Source organism: Grampus griseus, assembly GCF_964374135.1.
Source record: "Grampus griseus genome assembly, chromosome: 16".
NCBI classification, from domain to species: domain Eukaryota; kingdom Metazoa; phylum Chordata; class Mammalia; order Artiodactyla; family Delphinidae; genus Grampus; species Grampus griseus.
In genome coordinates, this window is record NC_139010.1 from 28,536,172 (window position 1) to 28,550,350 (window position 14,179).

At 38.1% G+C, this 14,179-nt stretch overlaps 1 protein-coding gene across 4 annotated transcripts in view; it reads left to right on the forward strand.

Moving 5' to 3' along the window:
* KAT6B (lysine acetyltransferase 6B) overlaps window positions 1–14,179 on the forward strand; it is a 226,720-nt gene that overhangs the window by 59,144 nt on the left and 153,397 nt on the right. For all 4 annotated transcript variants that reach the window (XM_082673136.1, XM_082673134.1, XM_082673137.1 and 1 more), the window contains one exon: window positions 2,311–3,189. In XM_082673136.1, the coding sequence (XP_082529262.1) occupies window positions 2,569–3,189 (621 nt within the window). In that variant the 5' untranslated portion in view covers window positions 2,311–2,568. The remainder of the gene's footprint in view (window positions 1–2,310; window positions 3,190–14,179) is intronic.

Consider the following 14,179-nt stretch of genomic DNA (forward strand, 5'->3'; position numbering starts at 1 on the left):
CTACAGCTTACTGATTGCAAAAAGGACAATCCTTTTTAAATTGCCTCTTTCAAGCTGACTGAACTAGTATAGTTCAATGGCCTAATTGTTTTCAGCAACAGAATCTTTGAGAGCAAATGTTAAACTCTTCAGTGTATCTGGCTAAAGTTTTGAGGAAAGACATTATTTTCCCCTTTGAGGTACATTAAATGTAAGTAAACAACCAGAGATAACTTTAATTTTATATTTTATGAGACATTTTTCAGAGTGTGTAGACATTGTATTGGATGGAAGTGATGATAGCTACTATATACTGAATATTAGATACTGTGTTCACTTAATTCTCTCAACAATCCTGGGAGGGATATACTGTTATTTCCCTACAGGTAAAGTGATGGAAATGTTAAGTCATTTTCCCAGGGTTTCTCTGCTAGACATTGGTAGGACTGGCATGCATACTATTAGTCTAATTGCAGAGGCGGAACTAGCTAGAGCAGGCAGTCATGGCTCAGGTGAAGATAGCGCTGACTTAGACTTTAGAATAATGGCATTTGAGCCTTGAGTCTACTACTGACTGTTATCCTGAGTGAGTTCCACCTTCCCCTGAGCCTCAATTTACCCATTGAGTCATCCTGCAGATTACATGACAAGTTATACGCAAGCACACCCTGTAAACTTTAAACTATAAGAAAGAGTTAAGATGTGGATATTATCTGTGAAGAGCAAGGTTAGAGCCCAGATATGACCCAACTCCCAGGCCAGGATGCTTTGGCCTGGTGCTCTTGGCAGGTGTACTCAATACCAGATTGGAGACCTAGGGGATTTTTGTGTACACCAGGAGGTTCTCAGAGAGCAGTATCACTCCCTACCTGGTATCAGATTTGTACAAACCTTGCTCGAATTGAGCAGTTTCATGAGCTAACTGGGTAGTAAGACACCTAGAGTTTTCCATTGTTCGAAAGGTGACCGGTTATGTTACTACATTAGTTTCAGTTTTCCAACCTGTGGGTTAGAGAATGTCACCAACCCTCTTCAAAGGGATGGGAAAACATGATTCTGTAGAAATGGCTCAATGGGAAATTTTCTTACTTGTGAGACTTGGGAAATAGAATGTTTAGCTGAAATAGAAGAATCAGGATCATTGCTTTTTTTTTTTTTTTTGGCTGCACCGCACATCTTGCAGCATCTTAGTTCCCCAACCAGGGTTAGGGATCAAACCCAACCCTGCCCCATGCAGTGGAAGTGCGGAGTTCTAACCACTGGACTGCCAGGGAATTCCCTCTTTTTTTTTTAAAATGATTAAATGAATTTATTAATTTCTTTAATTTGGTCAAAAGTATCCATCAAAAATTTTCAGCAAGCATCATTTTAAATGGTGAAATGTTAGCACTATTTCCTTTATAATCAGTAAAGGATGAAAATAATCATGATCACTACTGCACTTCAACAGTGTGCTGAATGTACTGATGAGTAAGACAAGAAAAAACATCATTCTAAATGGTGACTCTACATTTTTTACATTAAGTTTAGGAACAAGACAGAAATGCCTACAATTACTATTATAGTTGACATTTTTTTGAGGTTTAGCAAGGGGAGGAAGACAACAACATAAAGCAATCAATATAATTATTGGAAGAGAAGTAACAATATAATTGTATACTTAGAAAAACCAAGAAAGTATAGAAAAACAATACTAGAATTAATGAGCTATTTTGGTAAGATGGCTAAATACAAATCAAACATTAAAGAAATAGCTTTTCTATGTTAACAATAACCAGAACGAAATGGATATTAGTAGCATATTCCACTTACAATAGTGACAAAAGTCTAAAATATTTAGAAATAATTTAATACAAAAGGCATAGAATCAATATAAAAACAAAACACTACAAAATCTCTCCGTCTTTTTTTTTAAGTTTCAGATTTTTTGCAGTAAGTTTAACATACTTCCATCAAATTTTTTGCATCATAGACTTATTCTTTGATGTTGATTTTATGTTTATAGTAGACATATATCTTGAACCACTGTCATGTAATTTTATTAATTTCAATAAAGGTTATCCATTAAATATATAGCTTAGATGTGGTCTCTTAAATGCCCCATGAATAACTCATATAAATAACGTGTAAAATCCTAAAAGAAATTCCTTCTCAGGCTGTGACCCAGTTTCTGGTTGGCAAATATAGTCGCTCTGGCTTTGTTACATAATACCTGCCTGTCATTACTTCTGTGGTCATTTTGCCTCTGAAAAGGTAATACTAAAGAGTCTTTTAATTTATTTTTAGACGTTTCATTATTAAGAGCCTTTCCCCCCTTTTTAATCCTTTAAGGTCTTGATTTCCTGTTTAAAGATGTTCTTCACCCGAATGCAGTTTTTCCTGTTGGTCAAATAAGACAACTATCAACATTGCCTGTTTGTCCTCTTTTTAATCTCTAAAGGATGGATGTTTGTAAGATGTTGCTTAATATGGTCTGGAATACTCTGGCCGTTTGTTGAATTGTAAATGACTTTCAAATGTGCAAGTTCTGTTAAATACAAGGAGAACCTCTATGGGTAACTTTTGTACTGAAGAAGTCATTTGTCAACCATGGTAAAACTTGCAAACCCACTTTATACAGAGTGGATTCTTGAAGCTATACAGAAAATAAAAAAGCAAAAGCAAAGGCCCTCTGAAGAGAGAATCTGCCATGCAGTCAGCACTTCCCATGGGTTGGATAAGAAGACAGTCTCTGAACAGCTGGAACTCAGTGTTCAGGATGGCTCAGTTCTCAAAGTCACCAACAAAGGCCTTGCCTCCTATAAGGACCCAGACAACCCTGGGCGCTTTTCATCAGTTAAACCAGGCACTTTTCCTAAGTCAGCCAAGGGGTCTAGAGGATCATGTAATGATCTCCGCAATGTGGATTGGAATAAACTTCTGAGGAGAGCAATTGAAGGACTTGAGGAGCCCAATGGCTCCTCCCTGAAGAACATAGAGAAGTATCTCAGAAGTCAAAGTGATCTCACAAGCACCACCACCAACCCAGCCTTTCAGCAGCGGCTGCGACTGGGGGCCAAACGTGCAGTGAACAATGGGAGGCTACTGAAAGACGGACCGCAATACAGGGTCAACTATGGAGGCTTAGATGGCAAAGGGGCTCTGAAATACCCCAGTGCTTTCCCATCGTCGCTCCCACCTGTCAGCCTTCTACCCCATGAGAAAGACCAGGTAAGTGCAGAGAGAATGTCAATACACTGTAAATATTGCCCATTTGACTTGTAGAGTTTCAGTTAAGTTTTATACAGACATAAGTTCTGAGTTAAGTGTGATAAAATAAAATGTTTTGCCTCAGAGCAGGCTTATATATTTTAAGAGGTATATATTGTTTTACAGTATAAATTGTTCTCTATTGTTTTACAACGTATTAAGGGCTTCCTCGCTGGTTGACTAAGAATTTAATGTGATGATTATGTGGTTTGTTTTTTAAACTATGATTGCTAATCCGTGGGTGCTTGAAGGGACCAGGATAGATAACTTTAATCTTCCTTCCTCAAGGCAGGATCATATATATTTCAAAAATCCAAGAAAGGCCATTATATGTTTTTCTCTTTTAAAATTATTATTTATTTTTTTAGCTTTGTGAGGTATAATTGATATATTTTTCCCTTTATTGTTATTTCAGAGAAGAAGAATCTATAGACTAATTATTTTAATACTGATAGTCTGTGCATTACTGGAACTGTTTTAATATGTGACCTAAATCCTGCCTGTTTCAATTTAAAGTCATTTGTTATTGTTCACTTCTCAGCAGGTGAAAATAAATGTTTATTTTGTCTCATACTGTATCTTATAATCTTTGGTTTCTCTGGGCCTTCTGTCATTTCCATAATAGTTATACGTATATGGCAGATTTCTCCTTAAGTTACTGCTACAATTTAAAGTCTTTGGTTAAGTAGGATTTTCCTTTGTTTTATTTCAAAGCTATTGAAATTACTGCCCAAACTAAAACCAAAACAGAGCAGTAGCAAATTGTTTATAAAGGTTTCGGCCCTCCAGTTTGGGGGCTTGTTGTCTGTCCTTTGGGTGAGTGGATGCATTGATAGCAGTTAACTTTACACCTTGTAAGCCATTAGCCATTGTTGATAGAAAGGGTGATGGTTGTATGTGCTAACTGCATTTTCAGAAGTGATGGAAACAGTGTTAGGAAAAGCTGTGCTCCTGATGACTTGTTTTTCCTCTTTGGATACTGTTGCGCATAAGATAGACCCTGCTTCCCTTCTTGCCTTAAGCTGATAGAGGCCCAGTTCTACAAACTGGGTGGGACCACGTGATTTGCCTTTCCACAGACCAATCGAAACCCTAGAATTTCTTTCTTTTTCTTTTTTTTTAAAATGTATTTTTTTAACATCTTTATTGGAGTATAATTGCTTTACAATGGTGTGTTAGTTTCTGCTTTATAACAAGGTGAATCAGCTATACATATACGTATATCCCCATATCTCCTCCCTCTTGCATCTCCCTCCCACCCTCCCTATCCTACCCCTCTAGGTGGTCACAAAGCATCAAGCTGATCTCCCTGTGCTATGTGGCTGCTTCCCACTAGCTGTCGATTTTACATTTGGTAGTGTATATATGTCCATGCCACTCTCTCACTTCATCCCAGCTTACCCTTCCCCTTCCCCATGTCCTCAAGTCCATTCTCTACGTCTACGTCTTTATTCTTGTCCTGCCCCTAGGTTCTTCAGAACCTTTTTTTTTTTTTACATTCCATATATTTGTGTTAGCATACAGTATTTGTTTTTCTCTTTCTGACTTACTTCACTCTGTATGACAGACTCTAGGTCCATCCACCTCACTACAAATAATTCAATTTCGTTTCTCTTTATGGCTGAGTAATATTCCATTATATGTGCCACATCTTCTTTATCCATTCACCTGTCAGTGAACACTTAGGTTGCTTCCATGTCCTGGCTATTGTAAATAGAACTGTAATGAACATTGTGGTCCATGGCTCTTTTTGAATTATGGTTTTCTCAGGGTATATACCCAGTAGTGGGATTACTGGGTCATATGGTAGTTCTATTTTTAGTTTTTTAAGGAACCTCCATACTGTTCTCCATAGTGGCCGTATCAATTTACATTCCCACCAACAGTGCAAGAGGGTTCCCTTTTCTCCACACCCTCTCCAGCATTTATTGTTTGTAGATTTTTTGATGATGGCCATTGTGACCGGTGTGAGGTGATACCTCATTGTAGTTTTAATTTGCATTTCTCTAATGATTAGTGATGTTGAGCATACTTTTGTGTGTTTGTTGGCAATCTGTATATCTTCTTTGGAGTAATGTCTGTTTAGGTCTTCTGCACATTTTTGGATTGGGTTGTTTGTTTTTTGATATTGAGCTGCATAAGCTGCTTGTATATTTTGGAGATTAATCCTTTGTCAGTTGCTTCGTTAGCAAATATTTTCTCCCATTCTGAGGGTTGTCTTTTCGTCTTGTTTATGGTTTCCTTTGCTGTGCAAAAGCTTTTAAGTTTCATTAGGTCCCATTTGTTTATTTTTGTTTTATATGTATGTTTTGTTTATTTATTTACTTTTGGCTGCATTGGATCTTTCTGCACGTGGGCTTTCTCTAGTTGCAGCAAGCAGGGGCTGCTCTTCTTTGCTGTGCGCAGGCTTCTCATTGCAGTGGCTTCTCTTGTTGCAGAGCATGGGCTCTAGGCACGTGGGCTTCAGTAGTTGTGGCTTGTGGGCTCAGTAGCTGTGGCTCGCAGGCTCTAGTGCACAGACTCAGTAGTTGTGGTGCACGGGCTTAGTTGCTCCACGGCATGTGAGATCTTCCCGGACTAGGGCTCGAACCCGTGTCCCCTGCATTGGCACGTGGATCCTTAACCACTGTGCCACCAAGGAAGTCCCTCATTATATATTTTTAAATTTATTTGTTTGTTTTTGGCTGTGTTAGGTCTTTGTTGCTGCGCACAGGCTTTCTCTAGTTGCAGCGAGTGGGGGCTACCCTTCGTTGTGGTGCGCAGGCTTCTCCTTGAGGTGGCTTCTCTTGTGTTGGAGCATGGGCTCCAGGCACGTGGGCTTCAGTAGTTGTGGCGCACGGGCTTAGTTGCTCCGCGGCATGTGGGATCTTCCCGGACCAGGGCTTGAACCCGTGTCCCCTGCATTGGCAGGTGGATTCTTAACCACTGCGCCACCAGGGAAGCCCTAAATATTTTTATAAAAGCTTATGCCATCAGGAAATTCCTTAAGGGAATATAGAGCCATTTCTTGATGGCTTTGGATATCTGTTTTAAATATATATAAATTACTCTAAGGTATATTAAGCTTTTATAATTATCAGGTGCATGGACTAATTCAGGCAGCTTTAGGCAATTTAATAGCATGTTTTAATAATTTTGTGGTCCAGGGGAGTATCAACTTGTGATAGAGGAAATACTACAGATTTTCCACAGTCCCTTTCTTATCCTTCTCTTTAACCTTGCCCGTCATTTCTTGACATCCTTATATTTTTTTCATACAGCATCTATACAGAAGTATTTTTAGTCTGAAGGAAGACTCATGTCTGAAAGTGTCTAGAATTGAGAACAGAGTGATTTATTGCTTATCATGCAGTTGTTCCTGCTCTTTTTATGGTGCTGATCTTTACATTGTCCAGTTAGCATCATCATATAACAAGGAAAGCTGAGAAAATATGTCCTAGAATTTTTATTTGATGAAATTTGGGGATTAGTTGTGTTGAGTAATCATAATCTAATTTTTAAAAAAGGACAAATAAACATAAATGAAAATCAGATTGCCGATTTGGCCAGAATGTATTGTACTGTTTCTATTGTATATTACAATAGCCTTTTCCCTTGAAAAATGTAATAAAAAGTACATCAGAATATATTGCCCTTTGAGATTACAAGGGATAAATAGTTTAATACCCTGTAAACTTTCTAGGTCAATGTAATAGAAATTCTTAACCTGGGTCCATGAATGAGTTTGGGGTAGGTGGGCTAACAAATCCCCTGAAATAGAACAGTCGTTTGTATCCACACGTTTTCCTAGGTTCAGGGTCTGTAGTTTTTATCAGATTTTCAAAGGAATCTAAAGTGTCAAAGACCAATGTGAACATTTTTGTACTGTAGAAAATATTTTGAGTTTCTTATACTAAAACCATATATGTATGCTGGTTGCTGGCTTTTGATTATTATTGCTTCAGCTGTTGAACTTGGATCTATATGTCAATTAGTTGTACTATAGCTTCATGTATATAGGACTTGTTCTCGTATCTTTGAAAGGCAGATTATCATTGTTCTTGATGTGCTAGAGGTCTGTAAAATTCACATTGTGGGAGGACATTTATGGTATAAATGGCCACTGTACAGAGATGAAGTCATTCAATCACAATTAGCCAACTAATGGCTTTCAAGAAGCTGTTATTCTGGTTACCTTTGTTGAATAGTTTAATTGTAAAAAAGAAAATAAAAATGGTAAAAATAATAACATTTCTTAAGTGTTAAAATGCTGGCACTATTCCGGGTGCCTTACATTTACTGTCTCCTTATCACAATAACTGTGAGGGCCATAGAGTATTATCCTTATTTTACAGATGAAAAACTGAGGCTCAAAGCCTAAGCAGTTTGTCCAAGGTCACTTTCAGAGCTGGTGCGTGGTGAAGCCAAGATTCTAATGAAACAGTCTGACTCCAGACCTCTTTACCAGTGGGCTGTATACTTGGTCACCAGGGGTGGCTTTTCATTAACAGTGAAAGTATCTCTTCCATTTCCTCAAATGCTTAGAAGCAGTTGTCCCCCAACAAATAGATTTCTGGCATTTTAAATTTGGTAGTTGCAATGAACTTAGTACAGTTTTTAAAGCAGGCACTATTTATAATATTAGCAGTATGGGAAAGCAGTAGGGAAAGTAGTAAATCTGTGTCTAATTAAATGTAACATCATCATCATTCCTATGCATGACTGCTAGGAGGAATACAATGCAAGTTAAAATAGAAGAGCTCCTTCCTTTCTGAAATGTAATTGCACATCTTCTGATAGTCTAGAATTCAAACTGGATATTACCATACTGGCTCCTTAGCGTAACTTCTTTGTATTTATTTAAGAAAGCTCTCTTTGGTGAGGTGATATGGAAATGAATTAAACCACTGAAGATAAAACTTTATCTTTGACTTGGTGAGGGAACTCCTAAAGGATAGTATTAGTGTTTCTCATTAAAAATGGTAAAGCTCAATTAGGTCAGATTATGAGGACTTTGGAAAGTCAGATATTCTAAGACAGACTTCAGTTATTACTATACATTTTGTAGCATTAAGATTCCATTTGAACATTTGGGCTTTAGCATTTTTATAAAATCAGTTTGGTTCAATTTTAAACATTCCTTGGTATTTCACTTCATTGGGAATATCTTCCTAAAATTTATTAAGTGTCAAATCTTGGTATGTTTCTAGTGCCGTGCATAGTATGGGAACTCTCATTCTAGGCAGCTATAGTTGGAAAGAGAGACACTTCTAATACCAGGTAGGGCTTTTGATGTTTTTTTCTTGAAGAAATGAAATAATTGTATTACAATCTTATGAAAAACCTTCTAACGTAATTACCACAATGATACTGTCAATAAGAAAAAAATAAAAATGAGTTTCAGAAGGAGCACAGATGATCAGAAATGGGGCTGAGAGACAGAACTATATTAAAAATCACTTTTTATGGTCTTGGCCTGTTCAGTTGTTTATTCTATTTGTCCCCCACTTCCTTTTAGGGAGATATTTTATTAGGGTTTTTGGTGGGGTAATTAGTATGAAATATTTCCATAAATAGAAGATTAATGTACATCCTACATCAGTTTCTCGTGTTGTGTAAATGGTGTAATTTAAAGAACTTTATTTTTACGGACTTCCCTGGTGGCGCAGTGGTTAAGAATCCACCTGCCAATGCAGGGGACATGGGTTCAAGACCTGGTCCGGGAAATCCCACATGCCGCGGAGCAACCAAGCCCCTGCGCCACAACTACTGAGCCTGTGCTCTAGAGCCCACGAGCCACAACTACCGAAGGCCGCGCACCTAGAGCCCATGCTCCACAATAAGAGAAGCCACCGCAATGAGAAACCTGCGTACCGCAAGGAAGAGTAGCCCCTGCTCACCACAACTAGAAAAGCCCACATGCAGCAACAAAGACCCAACACAGCCAAAAATAAATAAAATAAAAAGTAGATAAATTTTTTAAAAAAAGAACTTTATTTTTAGATTTTCTTTTCTTCAGTTTTCTCCCTACCCTAGAGAGACCCTCCTCATCCCCCCCTGGAACTTTTCCAATCTCCTGTACTTTGTGAAGGACCATTTTCTTCAGTTTTCTCCCTACCCTAGAGAGACCCTCCTCATCCCCCCCTGGAACTTTTCCAATCTCCTGTACTTTGTGAAGGACCATTCCCTAGTCCATATTGTTCTATGATGTGGCAGGCTTCCAGAAGTTTCTCAGCCCTAGGAGAACTGTTCATGGTCTCAGACAACTCTGGATCTTTTTGACAGAAATGTGTGTATTTTTTATCTGCTAATTATAGAGTCCAAATGACCTCCTCTCTGTTGTCCTTCTCAGTTCTCCTTTGAATTGGTGTCCTTTGTATTGCAGATGTCGCATTTCTCAAAGAGTGCTTAGTTGTGTGCATTCAACTGAAAGTTGGATAAAGGCCTAAATACGGCAGAATACACTCTTCCATATTCTGTAACCTGAATTTTGGGATCAGTATGAATGAAAGTAGGTTTTAGAATGACTGAAGTCAGACAGAAACCTATTATATAATGTGAATGGCTAGGTGAATCCATAGTGCTGTTCCAGGGTCAGGGAAGGAAAAGGATTGTGTTATGTTGTTCCTATGGGTAAGCTTCAGAAGTTCTTCAAAATAGCACTAGGACTGCTTTTGTGAGCAGATAGTACCAGTTGCTGGGGTGTTGTTGAGAGAGCCCTCAGATTGTCTAAGACTAGTTAGTCAGGTCAAGGGAAGGATGCGTCTTTCTCTCGCACTCAGGAGTGACAGCATGTTCCACTTTTGAGCTTTTATCGAGATGGGACTTGTCTAGACTTCTAATGAAATAGGTTTCAGGAAAAATAGAAACATTATGTCAGAGGATTTTGGACTCTTAAAATGAGTGTTAAGTATTCTTTTTAACTCTTTGGATCTTAGATATGTTTGACATTATAGCTGCCTTTTCCTGACCTTGACGTGAATGATATATAGAGCAGTCTATTTTTTGATTTCCTAATGGTATTTTCTTCCAAGCATTAAGGATGCTAAGGGTGTAATTTCTTGACTAATTTTGGATATTTTCAGCAGCTTTCAGGAATTTACTGTTGTGTTCCCTATACCTGTTTGGATTATAACAGCTGTATTTGTTATACTTTGAGTGCTAAGAAAAATCTATATTTTGTAGCTTTGAAGTTATTTAACAGTTAAGTGTTGTTTGCTGATTTATTCTGACCATATCTTGGATGGCGAAGATTTTTATAATGTTTCTCAGAACGAAGGTCTATATTCTTTTTATATATTTTATCTTTGTAATGTAAAAAGAATACACGAGAAAATGTGATTGTTTTATCACTGCAATAGCAAATTTTGATTGGAAAATTCATGACTTTTTGTTTTGTTTATAAACTTAGTTTTCTTGGCCTATACATTAAACTACAGTAGATTTGATTGAACTGTTCTTCTCCAGTTAAACCAGCATTTCGCATGTGAATCTGCATCTTCTCAGGTACTTTGATCTCTCCAGTCTATTAATGTTTCTGAGTACATAAACATCAATTAGCTCACTAAATTAAAGTTTGCAAATGAGTCAGCCATGTAATTTTTGACATTTTCATTTAGCAGCGCCATGAGGAAAGTGTGTTTTGTTTGTGTGTGGGTGCTCTTACCTCACTGTCTTCAGGTGGTGATGGGGAGTTTATAGAAGTAAGAGAAGGAGGCCTGGCAGGGCTCATTGTGAAATGCCAATCACTGTTATCATGCTTATGCTTAGGACTGGACTGCTTTCCCAGAGAAGTTTCTAGGAGTTGCAAACTGTATACTGTTGTTCTTCCTTTTATAAGCGAACCTTTTAATTAGCAGAATATTAATGGTAGAGTGTAACTTTTTTTTTTTTTGCTTTGTTTTGTGAAATGTAATACATTGAAAGCGCTGCGAAGTGAACTATATAGGCAGAGTTCTAGAGTAAATGATATTAGATTTAAACTGTGAGGCTGGTTTCTTCAAAGATACAAAATAAATACTAATCAGTGGTCTAAGCAAAATCCAGGAAGGATTTGTGTTAATTTGACAAGTGGGTTTAGAATTCTTTAGCCATTATTTTTTAGAAACCAGCTTTGTTCATACATCCTTTCTCTAATTTGCTTCACTTTTGATCTTTGATAAAACCAGCTGCAATTTTGTTTCATTAACAAACTTAACTGGTTAACAGATGTTTGTTTTGGCTTGATTGTATCCTTTCTATTAGAAACAGCATAAGCATACATAGAAACCATGCTGGGCCTTTTCCTGTCTGTAGCTAGACAGGCATTTCAGAAGAGCAACTTAATTTTATTTACAAGTTCAAATTTTTGTTCCTCTGTGCTATTATAGTAGGTATACAAACGTTTTAGCTCTTGTTTCTCCTGTCAGGGAGGTCTTTTGTTCCTAATCCTCCATCTGTTAGTCCAGTACCACCCCACCCCACCCCCTTTTTTTTTAGCATTCCAAAATCTCAGCATGCAGAAAAAGGTATTGCAGAATAGGTAATTGAGATATCAGTGACTCTTCCACAGTTCAAGGGAGGGAATGGGACTAGCCTGGTAAATTTAGATAATTTCTTCCATCTTCTTTGATGTTGGGAAGCTGCCATATGGAGAGCAATGAGGCCTACAGGAAGGAGGTGAGCCTTGGTCTGGGCTGCCTGTGATACTCACAGTGGTGTGGGCTGGGAGCCAGAGGCCGCGCTTGAATGTGTCTGTAGTAGTTTCTGATGCCACCAGTTTTGATTTTTGTCCATGGTTGACTGCCATGCTTGTGACCGTCTCAGATCATAAATGCGATGATGAAGTTCAAGAAAACAGAGAGTAAAGATTATATGGCGTAAGAGAAACAATAATGAGAGCAGCAAAGAGTGCTCAAACTAAAATCTAGTATTAAGGACATGAAATGATGATTCTTGTTTGATATTTGATCAACTAGTTTCCCAAACCGGTATTTTAATATCATGTACAAGCTTCTACCTTATATCGAAACCCAACTGCAGCTATTGAGCCTTGAGATGTGAGTGAAGCAGCAGAACACAGAATCTGCTAGTGGAAGAGTGTGGGCAGTTTGAAGAATATAAGCTGTTCCAGCTACAGTACTGGCAGGACGTGAGGAGACTGGGAAAAGCAGGCAGTGGTGGGAGCCAGGAAGACGATTCCCCCTTAACTTTGTATTTACGAAATTGCAATACTGCAGAAAAGTTGAAAGAATAGTGCAATAAGTGCTATATTTCTTTCACTAGATTCACTGATTTTTAACATTTTTCCACATTTGTTCTTTCTCTCCCGTGTGTGTGTTTGTGTATACACACATACATACACATATTCACACTTTTTGGCTGAACTGTTTGAAAATGATAGCAAACATTATGATATTAAATTATAGTAATTATATGTCAAGGAACATTCTCCTGTATAACCACAATACTTTTATCTCATGTAAGAAATTCAACAGTGAAACAAGAGTGTTATATCTAATAGATAGTCCGTATTTCTTCAGATGGACCCAAAATGTCGTTTATAACTTTTGTTTTTCAGCTAGGATCCAGTTAAGAATCTTGCATCACATTTAGTTGTCATGTCTCCTTTAATAGGGAACCGTTTTTCCTCTTCTTTTACTTCTTCTGTCAGTGGCAGTTTTGAAGAGTCTAAGCCAGTTGTTTTGTAGGATGTCCCACAATTAGTGTTTGTCTGATTAGGTCCTCACGATTAGGTTCAGAGGAGATATTTTCGGCGAGAATACTGCATGGGTCATGTTGTGTATTTCCTTTTTTGTCACATCCTTTCAGGTTGTCTTGTTACTGGCAGTGCTTATTTGATTAGTTGGTTAAGGTGGTGTCTGCCAGATCTCTCTTTATAAAGGCACTTTTTTCGTTTTGCAGTGAATAAGTAATTTGTACAGTGATACTCTGAGACCGTGTGAATAACCTTTCACCCTTTGTATATTAGTTTTCTATTACTTGCTGTGAGAAATTACCACAAACTTAGTGGCTTAAAACACCGCAGATTTATTGTCTTCCAGTTCTGTAGGTTGGAAGCCCAACATGGGTCTCCTAGGGTTGAGATCAAGGTGTCAGTAGGACTGTGCTCCTTTCTGGAGGCTCTAGGGGAGAATCTGTTTCTTCACCTTTTCCAGCTTCTACAGCCTGTCTGCATTTCTTGGCTCATGGCCCCCTCCCTCTGCCTTCAAAGCCAGCACATTCCATCTCTGACCATTTTATCATAGTTACTTCTTTCTGTGACCAACCACCTGGGCAGCTTTTCAAGGATTCGTGTGGTTAGATTGGGGCCACTTACATAATCCAGGATAATCTCCCCATCTCTAAGTCTTTAACTTAATCACAGCTATAAAGGTCATTTTGCCATGTAAGGTGACAGGTGGACAGGTTCTTGGCATTAGGGAGTGGATATTTGGGTGTGGGGGGTGGCATTATTCTGCTTGCCACACAGTGGTTTCAGTGTCCTCACCTAAATCAGGTTTTGCACTAGAGGTTGCAAATCTTTGAAGGTTTTGGAGCTATAGTGTAATCACATGGTCTAAGTCTGCTTGGAAAGGAATGAATCACAATTTATGGGAATAATGCTAGCTGAAGGCTGGAAGTCAGGCAGCCTGAGTTCTAGGTCTGGTGGTACATCCTGAATCATTTCCACGAGGGCAGAAACAGGGGCTGCCTCCCATTTCCACTTAGTGTTTCTTTACTCTGGAGTCAAAGAACTGAAGAATGGATTTGGCAGTAATAGCTTGAGAGTTTTTAACAATAGGAGTTTGGATATCCAAAACGTTTTCTAACAAGTACATTTAAAGTTGTAGACAAGGATCTCTCATTTAAATGCCCACAGAGTGCATGAAGATATGTAAAACAACTTAATAAGAGAGGCTCTTTGGTGACGTTTTGAAGACTAAGTAACATCTGAAGAATTTTGTGTCTGTTATTTAAATTTGAATCCTCA